This window comes from Pseudopodoces humilis, chromosome 6 (genome assembly GCF_049639895.1).
Source record: "Pseudopodoces humilis isolate 2021_Gansu_Grassland_sample_001 chromosome 6, ASM4963989v1, whole genome shotgun sequence".
Taxonomy (NCBI): Eukaryota; Metazoa; Chordata; class Aves; order Passeriformes; family Paridae; genus Pseudopodoces; species Pseudopodoces humilis.
Genome location: NC_142205.1, coordinates 736735 through 758907, shown reverse-complemented (window position 1 = coordinate 758907; position 22173 = coordinate 736735). Strand labels below are relative to the sequence as shown.

Genomic DNA, 22173 nt, shown 5'->3' with positions numbered 1-22173 from the left:
CAGGAGATGAGGGAACAGGAATTCCTGGAAAGGCAGGAGATGAGGGAACAGGAATTCCTGGAAAGGCAGGAGATATGGAAGCACCTATTGCTGGAAGCAGGAGATGTGGAAGCACCTACTGCTGGGAAGGCAGGGAAGCAGGGAACAGGAATTGCTGGGAACAGGAGACGAGGGAACAGAACAGCTATTGCTAAAACCAGGAGATGTGGAAGCACCTATTGCTGGCAGGGCTGCACACCTGGTACAACCCGCTGAGCTCTGAGGGTAACTTTTTATATTCAAGTGCAAAACATTCAGGCTTTTGGAGCAAAACAAGGCAGAGCTGACTAAGGCAGAGGGGGCTGAGGGGGGAGGTGAGACACGCTGGGGGAGGAGGGATGGCTGGGAAGGAGGTGCCTGGGATCCACAGAAACATTGGCACTTGTGTGGGGAGCACCGACACCCATCCCTGCCCCACACAGCGTCTGTGAGCAGCCCCAGCTCCCTGGGAGATGTTGGCTCTGCAGCTCTCCCGTTAATGCCCTCCTGAGGAATTCCTCTCTCCCTTTTCCCAGCACCCATTCCCGTTCCCACAGCTCCTCCCGAGCTCCTGCAGCTCGCAGGGACACGGGGGGCACCCAGAGAGGGGCTGGGCTGCAGGCAGGGCATGGAATGTCCTGGCACCTCCTGAAACGGGAGAAACTCTTCCCTTGGGCACTCCCAGCCCACCCCAGCACCACAGGGAACAGAAACACGGGAGCAGCAGCTGGAGCAGTGCAAACCCTCAGGGATTTCCCAGCAGGGAGAGGCAGGAAGGAGAGGGAGGTTGGTGGCTGGTGCTCTCCAAGGGAGCAAATCCTCCTCCTCCTCTTCCTCCTCCTGCAGGGTCCAAGAGGACAGGAGCAGAGCTCCTTTTCTCCTGCCCCAACACTGCCTGTCTCCGGCTGTATTTTATCCAGGAACACTCAGCCTGCCCTGCCCTGCCAGCTCCTGATCTCTGTCCTTGCCCTGAGGTGCTGTGCAGAGCTCCTGCAGGGACCCAGGGCACCTGCACAGCCCGTGGGGAACAGTTAACTCCCTTTTCTTGGCTGAGAAGGAAAACGGGAGGAACCTGCCCCAGGCAGGGTGTGTGGGACTGGGAATTGCATTTCAGAGCCTTTTTGGGGTAGGAAACTGCTACTGGCCTATGGCAAAAGGCACCATTCTTCAAAGTCATGGCCTGTACTGGAGCAAGTGAAGAGCAGAGCAGGGAGGTTTTACAAGAACCCAGTGACTGTGGGAGACAAAGAGGGAGAAGGTGCCTTTCATGTTGAAATCCCACTCCAATGGCCCCTCTGCCTGCACGGGCACCGTCTCCAGCCAAAGTCCTGGCAGGAGGAGGGAGGGAACAACATCCCTCCCATCCCCTGGCACAGTACCCCCACACCAGTCGCTCAGCCAGGTAAATCTGAGCCCTTTGGGTGCTCACTCAGGGCTCAGAGCTGCCCCTGAGGCCAGGCCTGGAGAGCTGATCCAGCGTGGATGGGATCAGGGGAGCAGGCTGGGCTCTGGGTTTGGGAATTGTGGGCTGTGCCAGGAGTGTTTGGGGTGCCTGAGCCCGCAGGGGCCCTGCAGAGGGGTCAGACCCCCAGACCTTGCTGCAGGGCCCTTTTCCTGCTGAGCTGGGACAGCCCAGGCAGAGGCAGGGCAGGGCAGCCATTCCTGGGAATACTGAGTGGAAATCCAGCTTGGATTCTGCATTCCTCATCCCTCCAGGGCACACCAGCCCCGTGCTGGGTGGGGGATGCAGAGGATCTCCTGCAGCACTCCTGGGGCACCATCCCACTTTCCCTTTCCCATATTCCCAGTGCAGTGGGGTCACTGGTGCTGGGACAGTGCCAACGTGGCCCAGCAGGCTCTGCCAGCACCCCCAGCCCTCGGTGCTGCCCCTGTGCAGCTCTCCCTGGGCTCAGGGAGTGGCACAGACTGGAGCCGGCTCTTCTCCCTTCCCTGGGTGTCCCACAGCTCTGGTCAGGAGCGGGCTGGGGGAGCCTCACTGGTCCCAGTGTCCCCAGTGCCACCCAGCGGGTCAGAGGACACCAGCCCAGGGGAGAGAGGAGGAGTGTGGGCAGGGGAGCAGCAGCAGGATGCACTCACAGGGAGATGTTTCCAGCCCTCAGGTGTCCATGGGTCACTTAAAGCTGTGGCAGGGGGGTGGCACTTGGGCAGTGATGGGAACCAGGGAGGCTCCAGGGCTCTGCTCCTCCCCACAGGGTGCTGCCAGCCCATCCACCACCCCACAGCTCCCTGGAGCTGGGCTGAGGGAGCTTGGCCTGGGAAGGAGCAGGTGACCCTTCCTGCTGACTCTGGGAACAGGAGCCCCTGCCGGCCTCGGGCAGGAGGAGGGGGTGCGGGGTGCTGGCAGCGTGGCTACTGGCAGAGCTCTGCTGGCTACTGCTGCCCTGGCAGCCTCACGGGGCCTGGCCCCCGCCCAGAGGGATCTGCAGCAGGGTGGGGGACTGCTCCATGATGCGCACCAGCAGCTGGTCGATGTAGTTCTCCAGTTCGTGGATGTGCTCCTCCTTCTTGCTCAGCTCGCCCTCCTTCTGCAGCAGCAGCTGGATCAGCTCGTCGTGGGTCAGGTGGTAATACTTGGCTGACTGGTCCAGCTGGGCAGGCTCCTGCTGGGAACCAAGAGGGACATTCAGGGACTGGAATGAAAAGCTCCTGGGAACATCTGTGGGATGCAGCAACAGCCAGAGCACTCCTGCTTTCCGTGGCCGTCATTCCAAACTGGAGAGGCAGGAGCAGCACGGGGGGCCCACAGAGACCTCGTGTGCTCACAGAGCCACAGCTGAACTCCCTGCAGCGCCCACAGGGATCCTGAGAGCAGCAGGGCTGTGCCTGTCCTTCGCTCAGGTGAACCCCAGCAGCGTTTTCCATGTGACACTGGGGAGGCAAACGGAGTGGGAGTGGACAAAGGGATGGAGGGGTCACCCTCAGAACAGCCTGTGCGTCCCCAGAGGAATCACAGGTGCTCTGCTGGCCCCAGCACAGCAGGGTTTGGAGTATCCAGGTCAGCAAAGCTCCAGGAAGGACCTTCCCCCTGCCAGGACGAGGAACCCTTCAGAGCATCAGTCAGGTACTACACCTCCCACACCTCGTGGAGACCAGGCTGGATGGGGCTGGGAGCAGCCAGGGATAGCGGGAGCTGTCCCTGCCCATGGCAGGGTGGCCCTGGATGGGCTTTGAGGTCCCTTCCATCCCAACCCCATGTTTGTACAAGCAGGGATTCACTGCTCAGTAACACCCCAAGCAGTGCAGGTGGTGGTGGCAGAAGGATGGGGTGAGGATGGCAGAGCCTCTGGGCTCAGGGGAGAAGGGAGGCAGAGCAAGCAGAGGCTGGACCCACACATGGCAGGAGCCTGCCTGCCCCCGGCCCTGCCTGCCCCCGGCCCTGCCACCAGCACAGCTCGGGCCAGGCTCCTACCTTTAACTTGGGCTCGCTTTTGTCGGGCTGTGGGGCCGGGGCCACGGGCTGGACGCTGCTCGTGGTCACCATCTTCAGCCTCTCCAGGCCATTGCTCAGCGCCGAGCTCAGGCTGGCCCTGTGCTGCTGCCTCCTGTCGCTGGAGCCGTCCTGGGCAGCGCTCAGGGGCTTCACGGGGTGGGGGCTGCAGGAACAAGGCACAGTCAGCACCCCCGGCTGCCCCCTCCCCTGGCACTCCGCAGGGATGGAACAGCTGAACCCAGCTGAGCTGCTCACAAAGCTCCGAGGAGAGGCAGCAGGGTGGGGCAGAGCTCTGCTCCCACCCAGCCAGGAGATAAGGAGCCCCAGGCAGGTGTTTGGATGAGATACTGGTGCCCACTCTGCACTGGCCAGCAGCACTGGGAACGCCGTGGGGCACGGCTCCCGCCTGCCAGGGGTTCAAACACAGCTCCAGGGTGACCAGAGGCTGCTGCATCCACTGCCCACAGCAGCTTTCTGCTGCCCAGGGACCCCCAGACTGGCCTGGGGTCACCACCGATCTCCAGCACAGAGGTGAATGTCACCTGCCTGTAAGCCACCCCAGAATTTGTCCCCCTCCACCAGGCCAAACACAGGGTGAGGAGCCAGCTAAGGGGGAATCACATTTTCATTTCTTTTTGCCTCACTTTTCACCCAAAATGTTCTTCCTGGGCTTGAACAAAAGTCCAGTTCATTCTCAGTATGATGGAAAGAGAAGTGACCTGATGCTCCCTCCCTGCAAGGAGCAGGCACAGCTGTGCACAATCCTGGGGATGGAAACATCCAACCATCTCCATCCTTGGGGATGGAAACACCCAAACTTCCCTCCATGGGGATGGAAACACCCAAATCTCCATCCTTGGGGATGGAAACACCCAAATCTCCATCCATGGGGATGGAAACATCCAAATCTCCATCCTTGGGGATGGAAACACCCAAATCTCCATCCATGGGGATGGAAACATCCAAATCTCCCTCCTTGGGATGGAAACACCCAAACTTCCCTCCACTGGGATGGAAACATCCAAATCTCCATCCTGGAGATGGAAACAGCCAACCATCCATCCTGGGGATGGAAACACCCAAACATCTCTCCATGGGGATGGAAATATCCAAATCTCCATCCTGGGGATGGAAACACCCAAACTTCCCTCCACTGGGATGGAAACATCCAGATCTCCATCCATGGGGATGGAAACATCCAAATCTCCATCCATGGGAATGGAAACATCCAAATCTCCATCCTGGGGATGGAAACATCCAAATCTCCATCCATGGGGATGGAAACATCCAAATCTCCATCCATGGGGATGGAAACATCCAAATCTTCATCCATGGGGATGGAAACATCCAAATCTCCCTCCTTGGGATGGAAACATCCAGATCTCCATCCATGGGGATGGAAACAAACAAACTTCCCTCCACTGGGATGGAAACATCCAAATCTCCATCCTGGAGATGGAAACACCCAAACATCTCTCCATGGGGATGGAAATATCCAAATCTCCATCCATGGGGATGGAAACATCCAACCATCCCTCCACTGGGATGGAAACACCCAAACCTGCACCTGGGAGCTCTGCAAAGCCTCTCACAGGTGGCAGCCCCAGCAGCCGTGAGTCCCAGCGGTGCTGTGTCCTCGTCCATGGTGATGGGACCAGGACACACCCAGGATGTGGAAATCCTCCTCAAGCACACGATGCCTCCTGCTGTCCGTGTGCTGGGAGGGGACAGCTCTGGCAGCACCAGCCTGCCCCAGCGAGCCAAAGGATCAGCTCCTCCCGAGGGGCAGCACAGCAGCTCTCATCTCTTCCCTCTGCTGCCCAGGGACAGGACCAGGGAATGCTGGAGCTGGGCCAGGATTGGGTTGGATTTTGGGAAAGGTTCCTCATCCAGAGGGTGCTGGCACTGCCCAGGCTCCCCAGGGAATGGGCACGGCCCCGAGGCTGCCGCAGCTCCAGGAGCTCCCAGGGATGCCCAGGGTGGGATTGCTGGGGGGTCTGGGCAGGCCAGGGGGGGATTTGATGATCCCTGTGGGTCTCTCCCAGCTCAGGACTCTGATTCTCGGATCCCTTGGCAGAGCTGGCCAAGCACATGGGCAGAGCCCAGCTGGAAGGGATGGAGAGGGATCCCACAGCCCTAAGGTGGAGCCACTGACAGTGCCAGGGGCTGGAGGAGCTGCTGCTCTGCACATGCAGCTCCAGCACTGCCCACTGGCACTAAACCCTGACCAGGAGCTACAGCCACCAGGCCACTGCAGGACAGGGGTGAGGAGAGGCCTGGGGGGCCACCAGGGCTGCTCACCACGGCCAGATGTCACTGTCACCTTGTGCATCCCCACAGGCAGCGCAGGGGCTACGAGCGGAGCGTGGCTGGGAACCTCCCTGGGACCCAGCTGACCTGGGACACCAGTGGGAATGCGGGAATGCCTGGATGTGTTTGAGAGCAGGGGGATATTCCCACCCAGCCAGTGGGAACAGTCACTGCTGCAGGGCTGGAAAAGGGACTTTTGGGAATAAATCATTATCCTACTGCTTCCCACGGAGGGAGGTGCTCGCAGGGCTCGGCTGAGCAGAGCAGGGCTCTGCCTCCATCTGTCTCTGCGAGGATCCAAGAGCTGGAGACATTCCTCGAGCTGTGTTTGTCCTGGGATGGTGGCACCAGGTCCTTCCAGGGGAGCTTCACACCTCACAGCCAGGTCTGAAGTCCTGGTGGACCTGCCAAGAAGCTGCACCCGTTTCCTCTCCTGCTCCACGAGCATCAGCTCGAGCGTGGAACCAGCTGCTCACAGGCTCCTAACCCAGAACTGCATCCCAAGGGGATCTGAGTTATGCTGGAGCTTAGGGCCAAGGTGTGATCTCAGGGTGACCCTGACCCAGCCCTGTCCCCCTCTCTGAGCCAGCCTTGCCCTGTCCCAGCTGTCACCGGCGCTCCCGAGGTCACTGCAGAGCACAGGGACACACCGGGTGCAGTTCCCTCACAGGAAATCATTCAAACACTCCTCACGGAGAACGAGACAGCAGAGGACAAATCCAAAGCAATTCCTGTCCCCACGGAGAACGAGACAGCAGAGGACAAATCCAAAGCAATTCCTGTCCCCACAGAGAACAAGACAGCAGAGGACAAATCCAAAGCAATTCCTGTCCCTTGTGGCCTCCTGTGGCCTGGAGCACCACACAGACCCGAGTTCCAGCTCTCCATGGAGAAAGGCTCTCCATGGGAACGGCTGGGCTCGGCACCGGCTGTCCCAGGGCTGTCCCAGGACTGTCCCAGGGATGTCCCAGGGCTGTCCCAGGGCTGTCCCAGGGCTGTCCCAGGGCTGTCCCAGGGATGTCCCAGGGCTGTCCCAGGGATGTCCCAGGGATGTCCCAGGGCTGTCCCAGGGATGTCCCAGGACTGTCCCAGGGATGTCCCAGGGATGTCCCAGGGCTGTCCCAGGGATGTCCCAGGACTGTCCCAGGGATGTCCCAGGGATGTCCCAGGGATGTCCCAGGGCTGTCCCAGGGATGTCCCAGGGATGTCCCAGGGATGTCCCAGGGATGTCCCAGGGCTGTCCCAGAGATGTCCCAGAGATGTCCCAGGGATGTCCCAGGGATGTCCCAGGACTGTCCCAGGGATGTCCCACGGATGTCCCAGGGATGTCCCAGGGCTGTCCCAGGGATGTCCCAGGGATGTCCCACGGATGTCCCAGGGATGTCCCAGGGCTGTCCCAGGGATGTCCCAGGGATGTCCCAGGGATGTCCCAGGGCTGTCCCAGGGATGTCCCAGGGATGTCCCAGGGCTGTCCCAGGGATGTCCCAGGGATGTCCCAGGGATGTCCCAGGACTGTCCCAGGGATGTCCCAGGAATGTCCCAGGGATGTCCCAGGACTGTCCCAGGGATGGCCCAGGACTGTCCCAGGGATGTCCCAGGAATGTCCCAGGGATGTCCCAGGACTGTCCCAGGGATGGCCCAGGACTGTCCCAGGGATGTCCCAGGGCTGTCCCAGGGCTGTCCCAGGGCTGTCCCAGGGATGTCCCAGGGCTGTCCCAGCCACGCTCCCAGGATCACCGAGGGGAGGTGACTTAACCTGGCACATCCTGCTCAGAACACAGCGCTCCTCTGCACGCCTGGCACGAGGGAGGCGCAGCCTGTGCCACCACCTCAGGACCTGGGACATCCCCACCCCTGACACCTGCAAGCGCCAGCCCCACACCCAGCACAGCTGCATGGCTGCTGGGTCCCAGTGCAGGAGCTGCACGGCTGCTAGGTCCCAGCACAGGAGCTGCACAGCTGCTGGGTCCCAGCACAGGAGCTGCACGGCTGCTGGGTCCCAGCACAGGAGCTGCACAGCTGCTGGGTCCCAGTGCAGGAGCTGCACGGCTGCTGGGTCCCAGTACAGGAGCTGCACGGCTGCTGGGTCCCAGTGCAGGAGCTGCACGGCTGCTGGGTCCCAGTGCAGGAGCTGCACGGCTGCTGGGTCCCAGTGCAGGGGCAGGAGCTGCACGGCTGCTGGGTCCCAGTGCAGGAGCTGCACGGCTGCTGGGTCCCAGTGCAGGAGCTGCACGGCTGCTGGGTCCCAGTACAGGAGCTGCATGGCTGCTAGGTCCCAGCACAGGAGCTGCACGGCTGCTGGGTCCCAGTGCAGGAGCTGCATGGCTGCTGGGTCCCAGTGCAGGAGCTGCATGGCTGCTGGGTCTCAGCACAGGAGCTGCACGGCTGCCAGGCCCCTCCAGGCACGCAGCCCCCAGGACACGGTCCCTGGCTGTCCTGGGGACTGTGACACCTCCCAGCAGTGACGGGGACCCTGCCCAGTGCCCAGGGGCAGCAGAGGGCTCTCCTCACACCCTGGAGCTGCAGCTGCAGCTGCTCCCTTGCCCCAGCAACCACACAGGATGACCAAAGAGCCTCTGGCCACTTGGGAAGGGACCACGGGACCCCAGTCCCGGTTTCCAGCTCTCCTGAGGAGGCACCAAACCCCCTCACCCCAAACTCTCACACACCAGGTACCCGCCCCCCTTCACCTGCAGACACTTTTGTCCCAGCCAGGAGTTAATGCCCATCCCAAGTCTGTTTCCTTTTTCCTCCCATCTTCCCCTCATCTGTGTGCCTCTGGCCATTCCAACAGGAGCTGATCCTGGGAAGCATCGCCATGGGGACTGGGAAAAGATCCCTTCCAGCTTTCCTCCCTCACCCTGGGATGAGTCCCAGCCCTGTGAAGCAGTTCAGAGCCTCAGAGCCTTCCCCAGAGGCCTCAGGAGCTCTTCAGAGGTTCCTCAGTCACAGCAAGCATCCAAAACGTGCTGGAGGAACCAGGGAAGCTCCGGGACCACTGGCCCTGTGTCACAACAGAAGGCAGCACTGATATCCAGGATATCCAGCTCTTGGATCCACTCCATGCCAGGAGCCAAACAGGATAAAAGCAGCCTGGATAAATGCACAGCAAGGCTGGGGATGGCCACGAGCAGGTTCCAGCAGCACAGAGATTCCTGTACTTCCCTCACTGCCCCAGTTACCCCTTTGGCATCGCAGGACACTTCTCTTTCCATGAAACATAACAAAATTCAAGTTCCTGTGCAGCATCTCTGCAAATTTTGAAGAAGGCTATCTGCTGGAGGATGAGTAATCCAATTAAAAATGATTGGAGGATCTGGCCCAAATAAGAAGAAAAAAATATCACCTGACAGACCCAGGCAGGTGCTGGTCTTTGCTCCTGAGGTCTCTTTGCTCCTCATGCTCAACCCAAGGGGGGATCCCCTTGTGGAAGGACTGGAGGAAGCTCAGTGAGTTCTGCTGGCCCCATCCTCCCTCCCCTCCTCTCCCCAGGGCTACATCCAATCTTGCTCTTGGGCCAGGTGGGATTTTACCATTTCAGTGCCCCCAGGAAGCTCCATTTGCCTCATGATCAGTGATGCTGATCAATAAATCCCTGCTGGAGCTTGGTACATCACTGGGAGAGCTCGGTCCTTGGGCAGGCAGAGCCCAGGCAGAGCAGGGGAAGGAGCACCAGGGAAATGAGAGGAACTGAAGGACACAGAGGAAGATTCCTCACCCTGAACTCACCAGCTTTGCTTCATGGCATTTGTAGAGCCACGAGTGACCCGGGAGGAGGAACAGCCTCTTCCTGCCACCCTTCCCATTCATTCCCAGCAGCCTCAGGGCTAAATCCCACTTGCTTCATCCCCCAAGGGGCATCTCGGCAGGAGGGAGGGGAGAAGGGCATTCTGCCCTGGTGAAAAATCTTTTTGTGGCTATGGAGAGAAGGAGGATTCCAGTACCCAAAGGTCTCAAAGGAAAGCAGCCAAAGCTGAATGGATGGCAGGGGAGCAGCTGTGCACATGCCATGAGGGAGCTCAGGAGAGCAGAAACAGCCACAAGCTCTCCTGGCAAGCACGGGGAAGATGATGGAGCCCAAATCAGCACTGACAAACGTGGGTGCAGTTCTGAATTTCCAGCTGGGTGCACGGAACCCTTTGCCCTGGCCAGGGAGCACACCAGACACCGGCGGCCGTTCCCCCCAGGATCCCAGAGAGCTCCCGGCAGCTCGGGCTGGGCTCCCTGGGACCGGGGGAAGGCGATGGAAGAGGAGCTGCAGCACTGCCTGGAGCGAGCCCAGCCGGGTGCAGCCCTGCCAAGAGCAGAAGGGGCCGGAGCTCATCTCTCCCACACACACACTCCCTTCGCCTCCCCGCAGTGCTCACCTGGTCGTCTGCTGGCACAGGGGCTTCTCAGCCGGCCGTGTCTCCCTGGGCAGAACCAGGAGCGCTGAAGCTTGTGCGTCCCCGGGCTGCGGGCAGGGCCGGGCTGCGGCGCGGCTGGCGGGGACCCCCGCGGGGGCCCGGGGGTGGCCACACGGCTCGGGGTTAGTGGCAGCCACGAGGAAAGGGGTGGAGGAGGCCAGGGGCTGGCTGGCATGCAGGGGGGTAGCGTTAGTGGGCTGCAAGCCGTGCCCGGGGGCTTCCTCCTGCAGGCTGCAGAAGCTGAAGTCGCCCTGCTCAAGCTTTTCGGGCAGCACAGCCTGGATGGGGAGAGGGGCTGGGGGCTTCTCCACGAAGGGATTGCTCGGGGAACTCGGGCTCAGCGCCAGGGTAAAGGGATTTTTCAGGGCTGACGCTCCCGGGGTGCGCCTCTCCTCTGCCCTATCTGGCTTCCAGAAATCGGCTCTCTTGAAGTCTATCCTGCTCTCTGCCGAGCGCCCCTCGCTCCTGCCCCGCTCTGCCTCCCCGGCAGGACCACGGGGCTGGGGCCGCTCTCCTGCTCGCCCCTCAGCGTCCTCGCACGCCAGCTCCAGCTGGGATGGACTCTCCACACCTTCTGACCTTTGGGGACGTGGGTGTGGATGTCCAGCTGCCTCCTGCTCTTCCAGAGCCATCCAGCCGGCCGGCTGGCCCAGGTCTGGCTTGGAAGGTGGGTTTAGTTCTGAAACACTGAGCTCCTCCGGGAACAGCTCCTGTTTGGAGGTCATTTCCCACGTGGCACTGTCTGTGGCCCCCTGTGTCTGAGGGGATAAACGGGGCTGGCTCCAGCTCTCCTCAGCACCCGACCGGTCCAGTCCATCCAGGGAGAACTTGGATGTGCAAGTCTCAAACTGCTCGGCCACACCTGTCTCGTTCATCTCCGATGGCTGTTCTCCCGCAGAGGTGTCCCCTGTGCCCAGCTCACCGGCTCCCGAGTCCACAGCGGCAGCTCCGGCACCCTCGGACGCTGGGAACTCGCCCCCGGCGTCTGCTCCCGGCGTGGGCAGCCCGGGAGGCGCCGGCACGGGGGGCTCGCTGCTCCCACGGCTCCCTGGCAATTCCATCTCTGCTCTTGGGCCCTCCGAGTCTTCCCACTGCTCCTGTTCGCCTCGCTGGGCGCCTCCGGGCTCCCCCTGCTCGCCATCCCCCACGGCTCCCGCGGCTGCGAACCACCTGGGGGGCTTGGGGGGCGGCACGGGGGTGCCGGGCTCCTGGCGGCCGTGGGGCGCTGCCCACGGGGACAGCACCACGCGCCTCTCGCGGATGTCGGAGCTGAGCGTCAGGAGGCCGTCGCTGGCCTCGAGCCGCATGCTGGCCTGCAGCCGGAACACCGAGCTGCGGATGTCCAAGGCGCCCTCCCGGCCGCCCCCGGGCTCCGCGTCCCCGAGCAGCCGCGGGGGCACGGCCACCACGGTGCTGCCTGGCGGGGCCTCGGGGGCCAGCTCGGCGGGGAAAGAGCTCCTGGGTAACACACGGGACGAGCTCTGCGCTTCAAAGGCGCCCTCGCCCAGGAAGGGCGGCCGCGGGCCGAAGGAGCCGTCGGGCAGCGCGCGCTGCTCGGCCGCGCTCCCAGAGGGGTCAGCGGCGGTTTCCGTGGCTATGGTCATCCAGCCGTTTGTCCCCGCACTGCAGGGCTCCTCCTGGGCGCTGTCCCCTTCCTCCCTAGCGCCGCTGTCACCGCTCAGTGCTGCCGACGCCTCTCTGTCCCCGGGGGTGCCCGAGGTAAAGGCGGCCGTCCACACCGTGGGCGTGCTGCTCTTCCTCCTCCTGGCCACGGACCCCGCGGACACGGGGCTCAGCACGTCCTCGATCACCGTGGCCTCCTGTGTGGTGCTCACCAGGTTGGCCCCCACGTCTAAACTGGAGAAATTTGTCCAAGAGCGGAGAGCTGCGGGGATTTCAGCGCCCACGGGCGCCTCGGCCTTTTCAAACGCTTTGGAGCCCTTGTGGCAGGGTGGCTCCATGGGGCTGGCTCTGTCCGTGGGGCTGGCTCTGTCGGGGTCGTCGATGAAAGCCATGCCCTCTGCCGCCACCGGGGCAAAGAAGTTCTCCTTCTTCCGCTCTGGCTTGAGCCTGCTGGTGGCAAAGGCATCGAAGGTGTCGTCCCACTCCGAGGGCAGCGGGGGGACGGCGGGGCCGCTGTCGGCAGGAGGGAGCTCTCCCGGTGCTGGGGGAGTCGTTTCTGGCACGGGGACACCGACGCTTTGGGCCGGACACTCCCTGTCGGGCTCTGCCTGCCTTGGGGAGGCAGAGGGACCGCAGTCCTCAGAGGAATAAAAGCTCCCAGCGACCTCTGGTGCAGCACGCGGCCCAGGCGGGAAACTAGAGAGAAAGTGAGTAGGTGAAGGAGAATTTAGTACCTGGTCAGCGAGGAGCTCCTCAAAGAAGGGATTGCTCTGCAGGGAGTTGAGGAATGGGTTGGTGGGGGACAAGCATCCGGCCTGGCTGTCTCCAGGAGCGGGAGGGAGGTTAGAGCTCGGCATGCTAGCGGCGAGGGCGGCAGGGCACGGGGCAGGGGAGCAGGGAGCAGAATGACAAGGAGCATCTGAGCTGGTTTCTACCTGAGGAGACACTTCCAGGCTGTGGAGGGAAGACAGAACAGTCCTCCTGGTTAATGCTGTGACAGAGCTGGCAGCACACACCACACACACACCAACGCTCCAAGCAGCGCGATGACCGAACCCATGCCTGGCTCTTGTTAGGCAGAGCGATGAGCATGGAGTCAAGGCGTGGGAAGGGCATGCACGACACACGGGAAGGGGCAGCCCTGCTCCCAGGACGCTCCTCCACATTCCCCTCTCTGCCTCAGCCAGCCCAGGAGCCAGAGAGGTTTCCCCAGCTCCTGCAGCCCCAGGACTCGCTCGGTGACTTTGTCCCGCAGGTGGGGCGCGAGGAGCCGGCCGGGCTCTTGGATCAGGGTTACCTGAGCCAGCCCAGGCACACAGAGGAGCCTTTCCCAGCTCAGCCCAGTGCCTCCACACTGGTTTGCAGCACGGCCAGGATGGGAGCACACACCGAGCTCACGCTTGCATAGGAGGGAGGCACAGGGCTGAGGGAGGCCCAGGAACAAGAGCCCAGCACGGGGCCAGGCCAGGGCCCTGTCCCCACCTCCCACACGTCCCTTGTCACATCACTTCTGCCAGAGATGCCTGAAACCCCACGGGGGATGCCAAGGTGGAAGGGATTCAGCACATCTGGAATTCAGAACCTCGCCCCAGGTGAGGTGACAGCGCCCTGCTGCAGTTCAGGCAGGACTGAGGGACCTTCCTTTGGAATTTCACTCATCTTCCTTTGGGAACAACTCCAGCAATGCGGAGTCACCACCCCGAGGAGGCTCAGAGGTTTCCACATCACAAGGGGGGTGTGGTGTGGACACCCCACATCCAGCTGGTGCTCCACTGCTCCCTCCTCCTGGCCCCTCCCGGCTCACCCTTGGGAGGAGCAGTCCCATCCCCAGCACAGGGACACCCGGCCCTGCCCCATAACAGATCCCATGGGATTGGTGCCTCCTGCAGCAGCCACGAGCTCCAGAGACTTCCCCTCTTGGCTGGGGAGAAATCTGGGCAAGGCTCAGCCAGCTCTGGACCACCAAGGCTTAAGAGAAAGGAATAAATTCATTCCTTGGACAAGGAATTTCCCTCCCTGGCTGCTGGGAGGGATTACAGGTGGCACTGCAAGATCACAGAGTTGCTTGGACAACAATTTCCATGTTATTGTGCATCCACCCAAGGCCTCAGACACATTTTAAAGCACAAAATGCCATCTTGAGGCAAAAGCTGAGGCTGGTGATGGTGCAGCTGCTCAGTCCCAGGGCGTTGGGCTGGCACCACCTCGGCCCAGGAGCGATGGCCCCACCACGGGGACCCCCTGCTCCCCACGCAGCACCCTGCTCCGAGCAGCTCCCAGGACAGGTGCCCTTCGGAGCCCCCCATCCCAGTCTGGGGACAGGGAACGTTCCCAGAGAGCGGCTGAGCACAGCCAGCCCCGCTCCAGCACCCCTGGGACACCAGCCAGACACTGAAGGCACCTGGGACAAAGAAAAGCCTCGAGCTCTCCATCCTCCCTGGGAGCTGCAGCTCCCTTTGGGGCACGCACAGCTCGTGGGTGCCCTCTCCTGCTGTCACAGAGCAGCGGTGGTGGCCCTGCTCCGTGTCCTCTTCTGCCTGGCCCCACACTGCAGCCCAGCCCCTCCCGGGGGCTTTGAGCGCTCCACAAGTTTTGGGAGAAGCTGGTGGCACAGAGCACTCCAGACTGGCAGCCACTCTCCACGTGGAGGGAAACCTCTCCTGGGGATCAGCAGAGGGTTGGACCTTTCTCCCTAATCCCCCTCGAATTTATGCTCCCCACAAGAGGAGAACAGCTGCTCAGTACGTCACCACTCAGCTGGATGAGTTCACAACCTCCACAAATAAATTTTCACAGGGCAAACCATGGCAAATTTTCCTTCCCAGCTGGAAAGGGAAGGTGACAAGGGAAGGTGACAAGGGAAGGTGACACAGGAAGGTGACAAGGCCCAACCACCACGATCTCGGGGTGGCTGCAAGGGGCACACGGCCCTGCCCCAGCTCTGTTTGTCCTGCTGGCACTGCGCCCGTGCTTTGCTCCTTTGTGCTGATTAAGAGCATCCAGGGCCTGCTCCAGCTCTGCTGGCCTCCAGCTCTAAAAGGCTGCAGAGCATTAATCAGCTGCAGGCTCCTAATGAGCACTGGCTGCTAATGACCAGCCTGGCTGCCAGAAGCTGAGTGGGTGCAGTTCCCTCCTCAGGGGTGCCCGATGCCAGAGCAGCCCCTTGCCCAGGCACCTGCAATTGCACCAATCCCCACCTGCACAGCTTCAAGGCCTCCTCAACCCCCTGAGATGATCCTGTCTTCATTCCCCACGTCACCATGGAATGGTTTGGGTTGGAAGGGGCCTTAGGGATCATCCCATCCCCACCCCAGCCATGGCAGGGACAGCTCCCACTGTCCCAGGAGCTCCAGCCCCAGTGTCCAGCCTGGCCTTGGGCACTGCCAGGGATCCAGGGGCAGCCCCAGCTGCTCTGGGCACCTGTGCCAGGGCCTGCCCACCCTGCCAGGAACAATTCCTGCCCAAAATCCCATCCAGCCCTGCCCTCTGGCACTGGGAGCCATTCCCTGGCTCTTGTGATGGGGCCCATGGGGTGCTGGACCTGCCCATATTGGCTAAACAGATCAAGACACAACTTGAGTCCATCTTTGTTGGATTCTTGTTTTCCTCCTTCAATTCCCTTTCTGCTTCTCAGCCCCATTCCTGCTGGGACACACTGGGGTTTGTTCAGGGACTGAAAATTCCAGGCAGAAGAATCATGGAATGTTTAGGCTGGAAAAGCCCTCTAAGATCACCAAGTCCAACCATCCCCAGCAGTGCCAGGGTCACCACTAACCCATGTCCCCAAGTGCCACATCCACAGGGCTTTTAAACCCCTCCAGGGATGGGAACTCCAGCCCTGCCCTGGGCAGCTGTGCCAGGGCCAGACAAACCCTTACAGGAAGAAATTTTCCCAATATCCAGCCTGAGCCTCCCCTGGCACCGCCTGGGGCCGTTTGAGGATCTGTGACTTCCCACTGGGATTGCAGGGTTCATTCCCTGGGGTGAACATCCCTGCTTGTGCCACCAGCCTGGCGCTGCCAGGAGCTTTGCTCTGCCCCAAAAAATGCCCTTTCCTGCTCTCCCTGAGGGAGGATGCTGGAAGTGCTGGCTGAAAGCAGGAGTGCAGCACGGTGCATTCCTCTAGAGGGAAACCTACACTTGCAGCAGCCTGATGGAAGCAGCTCTGTGCAGCACTGAAACGCTGACTCACCCTCCTCCTCCTCCTCCTCCTCCCTCTCCTCCTTCCCCTCCCATTCCCAGCACAAGGCTCTGCCAGCCAAAATAAATCGCTGGTACCTTCCTGCCCTCATTTATTTGTTTGGCAGCACTTCACAGACGCCTTTGAGCCTCGCAGCAATAAAAAAAAATAAAATAAAAAGGAAATAAAATATTGCTGAGCAACCTCCTGATGGAAAAAGTCGACTGGAAACAGCTTGTTCAATGCAGGGACATTTCTCCCTGCGGGCCCCAGGCTGGATCTCAGGCTGTGCCCTGGCTGCAGGAGGCTGGGGGACTCTGCACCACCAGGAGGAAACAGCACACGGAGTTTGGGAAGGGCAGGGATGAATCCAGCCCCGATGTGCTGAAGCTCAAGTGGAAAATCCCTGCTAGGAGGGATGGAGGAGGGCTGGATCCGTGCGCTGCCACTCCCAAGCTGCTTTTGGCCCCGTTTTCCCAGAGCTGGGGCTCACTTGGGTGGAAAAGCAGCAGGATGGAGGTGCTGGAGCATCCTGCAGCAGCTGCACACCTGGCAGGGATCAGGAATTTCCTCCCACTGGCATCAGCAGGGCTGGCACAGCAGGAATTGTGCAGGAAGGGGGTGGGAAGAGATGGGAACAGCAGCCCAGGACATTTTTGTTCAGGGTGGGAGCACCAGAGGGAAGGATGTATTTTAAATGTATTTTAAATAGGAATTCCAGAGGTGGAAGGACTGGATTTCTCTATAATAAATCACCTGTAATGATCTATAAATTATCTGTAATAATTATCTGTGCAACAACCACTTTGCTCTTCCCTTGGGCCTCACTTGTCCATCATCCCCATTCAAATGGACAATTCTTCCTTTACAGACATTTGCCCTCAAAACTCTGGGAATTTAAAAAAAATAGGAGAAATCTGGGCAGTGGGAACCCAGGGAAATGCAAACTCCAACCCCCAATTCCCACTTTTAGGAGTGGAGGTGGGGCTGTGCTTTTCCTGGAGGGTTCCAAAGGAGCCCATCAGGAGCTGTGGCTCCAGCTGCCCATCCTGCCTCGTGCCCATCCCTGCAAGTGCAGGCTCAGCAGCACCAAGAGCCATTTCCAGCCCTGCAGGCTCCTCACTCCATCCCTGGGGTGCTCCAAGGCAGGGCTGCACTCTCCTGGACACAATCCCTGTCCAGAGCTGTGATCCTGGGGGCTCCCATGGACTCATCCACAACGCCCTGGTGTCACATCATGGCCTTCATCTCCCCTTTCCTCCAGCTCTGCAGCTTCCCAGGCTCTGCTCCAGGAGTTCTGTTGGCTTTGGAGGGGCTGCCACAACATCCAGGCTCCATCCCGCCCCTGCCAGCCTGGCCAAGGACTCTGCTCCAGCCATTCCAAACCTTCCTCCCACTCCCAGCACTTTGGAAAGGCCCATGTTAGGACAGGAGGAACAGGGAGGAGCTGAGTCAAGATTTGGCCTCACTGCTGGATCCAAGGGTCTGGACTCTGGGAAGGGGCTTGAGCCTGCAAATGGAACTGATGGCCCTGTTTTTATAGGACAGAGCACAATTTCCTTTTTCTTCTGTTGTCAGGCCTGAGATGCAGCCCCGTTTTATCATCAGGATTCTCCACAGGAAGCAGGAGCTGCAGAGCTCTGATAACATTGGAGGAAACCCTGGAAACATTTAAAGGATTGTTTTAGCCCCAGGCTTTGCCTCAAATAAACCTGCTGAGCCTCTTCCTTACACACAACCCTTCACCACTGACCTTCAAAACAACAACCCCCAACCAGGCTTTTATTCAGGCTTTTATTCAGGCTTTTATTCAGCCTCCAAAGAGCAAACACCATCTTCCTACTGCTCCATCCCCTCCAGAATCAAAGCCTGGAGCTCCCAGGGATCAGCAAAGCCCGGGATGAGGAGCAGAGCCTTTGGGACCTGCTTCCCTGAGAAGAATCAGGGGTGTCAATAAGGGCTGAAGGCAGCAGTGCCCAGTTCCCTGCAGTGAGAGCCAGCTCCCACACTGATGGCTCAGCAAAGCCCACCCAGCCCACAACAAAAACCTTTTTATAAAGCTCCAGCTAAACCCAGCCCAAAGGCAGCAGCTCCTTATTTTGGGAAGGGTGTGTTTGGCAGAGCCAGTGGGTAAAGATGAGCTGTGCCAGGCTGGGCCTTGCTGCAGGCAAACTCAGACCTGCCTTCTAATTACAGACCTTTTAACTAATTACAGGCTGAGCTTGCTGGGCTTGCAAAGGGGCTGATTTTGATGCTTTCTCACCACATTCAGCTCTGGGTTAAACTTGGCCTATCCAAGGTGGGCAAACTGGTGAGAAGGTGCTGCTCACAAAGCTGAAGTTTCCAGAGTCAGGAGAGCAGGAGGGAAAAATTCCTTTCTGCAAATAAATCAAGACTCAAAACTGCTCAGTTTGGAGGCTGCCTCTCTCCAGAGCAAGGGTTAATCCAGCTCTGGAAGTGACACTGCCACTGAACAGCCACAGAGGGATATCAGAGAACCCCCAGAGATCAGAGGATCTGGAATGGTTTGGGCTGGAGTGACCCCAAACCCCACCCAGTGCCACCCCAGCCCTGGCAGGGACAGCTCCCACTGTCCCAGGAGCTCCAGCCCCAGTGTCCAGCCTGGCCTTGGGCACTGCCAGGGATCCAGGGGCAGCCCCAGCTGCTCTGGGCACCTGTGCCAGGGCTTTGCACCATCCCAGCCAGGAATTCCTTCCCAACATCCCATCTGACCCTGCCCTCTGGCACTCTGAAGCCACCAAGACCTAAAAGCTCTTCCACAGCTTTGACTGAATCACCAGCTTGGTCCACGAGGTCACTCAGTGTAAGGAAGCAAAATAACATCAGAGAAGTTGGTTCTGTATCATTAAAATGAGTAATGATGTCCTAATGAACGGCCTGAAGGAAAACTGAAGCACTTGGAAAACCAGGGCAGAGACAAACACTGTCCCTGTGATTCCTGCAATGCTCCCCAGAGGTTCTCAACTATCCCAGTGCCAAATCCCTGGCCACCAGGAGAGAGAAATCCCTTCCCAGCCAGGCAGCTCCAGCATTTCCCCATCCTCCAGGAGCCACTTCTCCCAGTTCCTACTCCAAATCCCCCCTGCTCCGGTTTCAGCTCATTATTTCCCATTCCTAATTGCAAACTGCACTTAAAGCCCACTCAGATGTTCCTAAACGCCCCAAAAGGGGGTTCTGGGAATTCCTCCCCTCCAGCTCGTGCTGCTTGGAATCCATTCCTGTTTTTTGGGAGAGAAAATCCCAGGCAGAGGAGCTGCAGCCACACAGCTCCTCCGAGCCTCTCCTCCCCAGACACACAAAGCAAAGCTCGGCTCTGGCTGAGCCTGAGATTAAACTGGGAGCACTGAAGTGGATTTAAAAACAACCCAGGGACTGGAAACCCTCTGGGAAAGGAGCAGTGCTGGGGGTGAGTGCAGGAAGGCAGGGGGCTGTCAGAAACCAGCAGTGTTTAGGAGCACTCCTGGTGATTATCCACTGGCTTGGATGGACAAGGAACCCAATTCCAGCTGGGTCAAACATCCCTGCCCCGAAAGCAGCGTCTGCCAGAGGAGCTGGGCAGGCATGGCCCTGCCTGCCTCCTTCCCAGGACTGCCAGGAGGGGAAAACCTGCTGGTCTCTCACCCATTTCCCAAGGAAAAGGCCCCAAAGAGAGATGCTGAGGGCAGCTCCATCCCATCCCATCCCATCCCGTCCCATCCCATCCCATCCCATGGATCCCATCCCATCCCATCCCATCCCATCCCATCCCATCCCATGGATCCCATCCCATGGATCCCATCCCCACAGTGCTTCCCTGGCTGCCTCAGGCACTTGTGGGGTCACTGCCTGGATACAGCAGGACTTTTAAGCCTTGATTTTTTATCCTAGGCCTTAACCAGCAGGTTTCTTATCCCAAAATTGGAAATAAAAACAAAAAGAATGATCTTGAGTGGGAACACTCTGTCCTTCCTCAAGGACAGGATGCAGAGACCGGAGTCCTCCAGGCTCATCCACAAATCCTGCCCTGGGATGTGACACCAAACCACTCCTGGGAATCACGGAATCACAGCATGGTTTGGGTTGGAAGGGACCTTAAAGCCCATCCCATTCCACCCCTGCCATGGACAGGCACCTTCCACCACCCCAGGGTGCTCCCAGCCCCGTCCAACCCACCCTTGGACACTCCCAAGGATAGGGAATTCCAGAACCATCCACAGGGATGCACCACAGCAGCCCCCAGACCTCACACTTGTCCCTCCTGCTGCTGGAACAGGACAGAGCTCCCACATCCTTCCCAATGATGGACATTCCCGATATTCCCGAGCCAGGGGAGCAGCTCCTGCCTGTCCCAGTGTCCCCAGCTCTGCAGCCCCAAGGTCACCACGAGCATCACACCTTCCTGTGGAAAGCAGGAATTCTGGGGCTGGTTCTGGAGCCAGGCTGAGGGATGTGCTCATCCCTTTACGAGTTAAATCCATGTGGGAGACAGGTTATGTGGAATAAACCAGGAGTGCCCTCCTCATTACAGGAGGCTCAGACTGAACTCAAATCCTTCTGCTTCATAAATTAGGTTAAAGTCAGCCCAGATCAGAAAATCCCTCTGATAAAGCAAGGCTGCAGACTGAAGCAGCTCCGAGTGCTGGTTGTTTTCCCTGGCTGATTTTAACCCCATTTCCTGCCTCTCACTGACAACACCCTCGACCTCTGGACTGCCAGCTCAGCTCCAGGGGCTCCAGGGATGACAAATTCCTCTCAGGAACAGCACAAACACCACAAAAACCCGAGGATTTGGAGGGATGAATCATCACACAAAGCAAGAACAGTTAGAGATTGATAACTGGGAGAAGGGGAGGCTGGGTGGGATGGGAAGAGCAAAGAGCAGGGCTGGGATTAATTACTTTGGGAATATTAATGACATCTCATGTAACCAAAGTGCTGCACCCCGACCAGAGCCTGCAGGGGGGTGTGGGGTTCACAACGAGAATGTGATTACACATCCCAATATCCCACACCCCAGCCTGAATGCCAGGGAAGCTTTTTCAGCTCATTAAAGGATAACGATCCTTCCTTTTGAGGCCACAGAACCACTTGGTGTGACCACACTGAGCCTCATCCCTGCTGAGGGAAACCTCTCCATGGAGGGGATCCCTCCCTTCCCCGAGGGGAAAACACACAGGTGGTTCCTGGCAGAAGCCAGGAGAGGATCCAGGAAAATCCCCTTCCCTTGGAGACATTTAACAGCAAGGAAGGATTTTCCCTGCTCTGACCTTGCCTGAGCACTCCCAGGAGCATCCAGGAGCTCCGACCGGGGGAATTTGGGGCAGGAATCAGCAGCCTGGACCTCCACACCCCCTTGCACTGACCTGGCTTTCTGGGGTGACTCTTTGGGCTCCTTGGACCCAAACCAGCCGCTGTTCTTACTGCCGTCATCCCCCGCAGCCGAGGCGTGGACGGGGGTCCCTCTGTCCCCCTGGCCTTTGCCCCCCACGTCGCTCCGGCCGCCCCCGTGGTGGAAGAAGCCTCCCTTGGCCTTCTTGTCCTCCTTCCTGGCGTCCTCGGGCGCTTTGTCCTTGGCCAGCTCCGAGGAGAAGCCCAGAGGAGCCGCGGCCTGCGTGGGTTTGCTCTCCAGGCGGGCGCTCTCCTCCATCCTGGCCCTGCCCAGGTGGTTGCTGAGGGTCACGGCCTTGGTGGACACCTTGAGCTCTTCCTGCAGGGCCAGGCTGGGAGGGGACGGGATGAACCTGGGCTCGTCCCTCTGCTGGGCCCTCTCCAGGCCGCCCCAGGCCGCCTCGCGGGGCTCGGGGTGCAGCGGGGAGAAGGCGAAAGGCTGTTCCTGGCGGCGGGGCGGGGGCGGTGGGGCAGGGCCGGGGGGGTTCCTCGGGGGTTCCTCGCCGTACACGTGGCTGCCGTTGATGCAGAGCGACGAGCGCGACGCGGCGTCGCCCGCGGGCCTCGCGCCCTGCGCGGCTCCGGCCTCCGGGCCCAGCTGGGACACGTCGTCGCTGAACGCTCGCTTGTGGCTCGGCTTCGGGGAGGACAGCAGCTCCTTCACTGCGGGCAGCAAGCACAAAACAGCTCAGGCCATGGTCATCTCCTGCTGTGACCCTGTCCCACCCCAAACCCCTTGTGAAGGGCGGCCCAGGGGTTCTGATTGGGTTTGAGTCCCTGGGGTTTCTCCCTTGTTC

The 22173-nt window shown here is 59.9% G+C and overlaps 1 protein-coding gene across 3 annotated transcripts in view; it reads right to left on the bottom strand.

Moving 5' to 3' along the window:
* Positions 1 to 194: 194 nt before the first annotated feature.
* RAB11FIP5 (RAB11 family interacting protein 5) overlaps positions 195 to 22173 on the bottom strand; it is a 44772-nt gene continuing 22793 nt past the window's right edge. The window contains exons 3-6 of one of the 3 annotated variants that reach the window (XM_088056980.1): positions 21352 to 22039; positions 10147 to 12504; positions 3449 to 3632; positions 195 to 2642 (exon numbers count right to left, since the gene is read on the bottom strand). In XM_088056980.1, the coding sequence (XP_087913106.1) occupies positions 2430 to 2642; positions 3449 to 3632; positions 10147 to 12504; positions 21352 to 22039 (3443 nt within the window). In that variant the 3' untranslated portion in view covers positions 195 to 2429. The remainder of the gene's footprint in view (positions 2643 to 3448; positions 3633 to 10146; positions 12505 to 21351; positions 22040 to 22173) is intronic. The other 2 variants (XM_088056981.1, XM_088056982.1) reach the window with 2 other exon arrangements.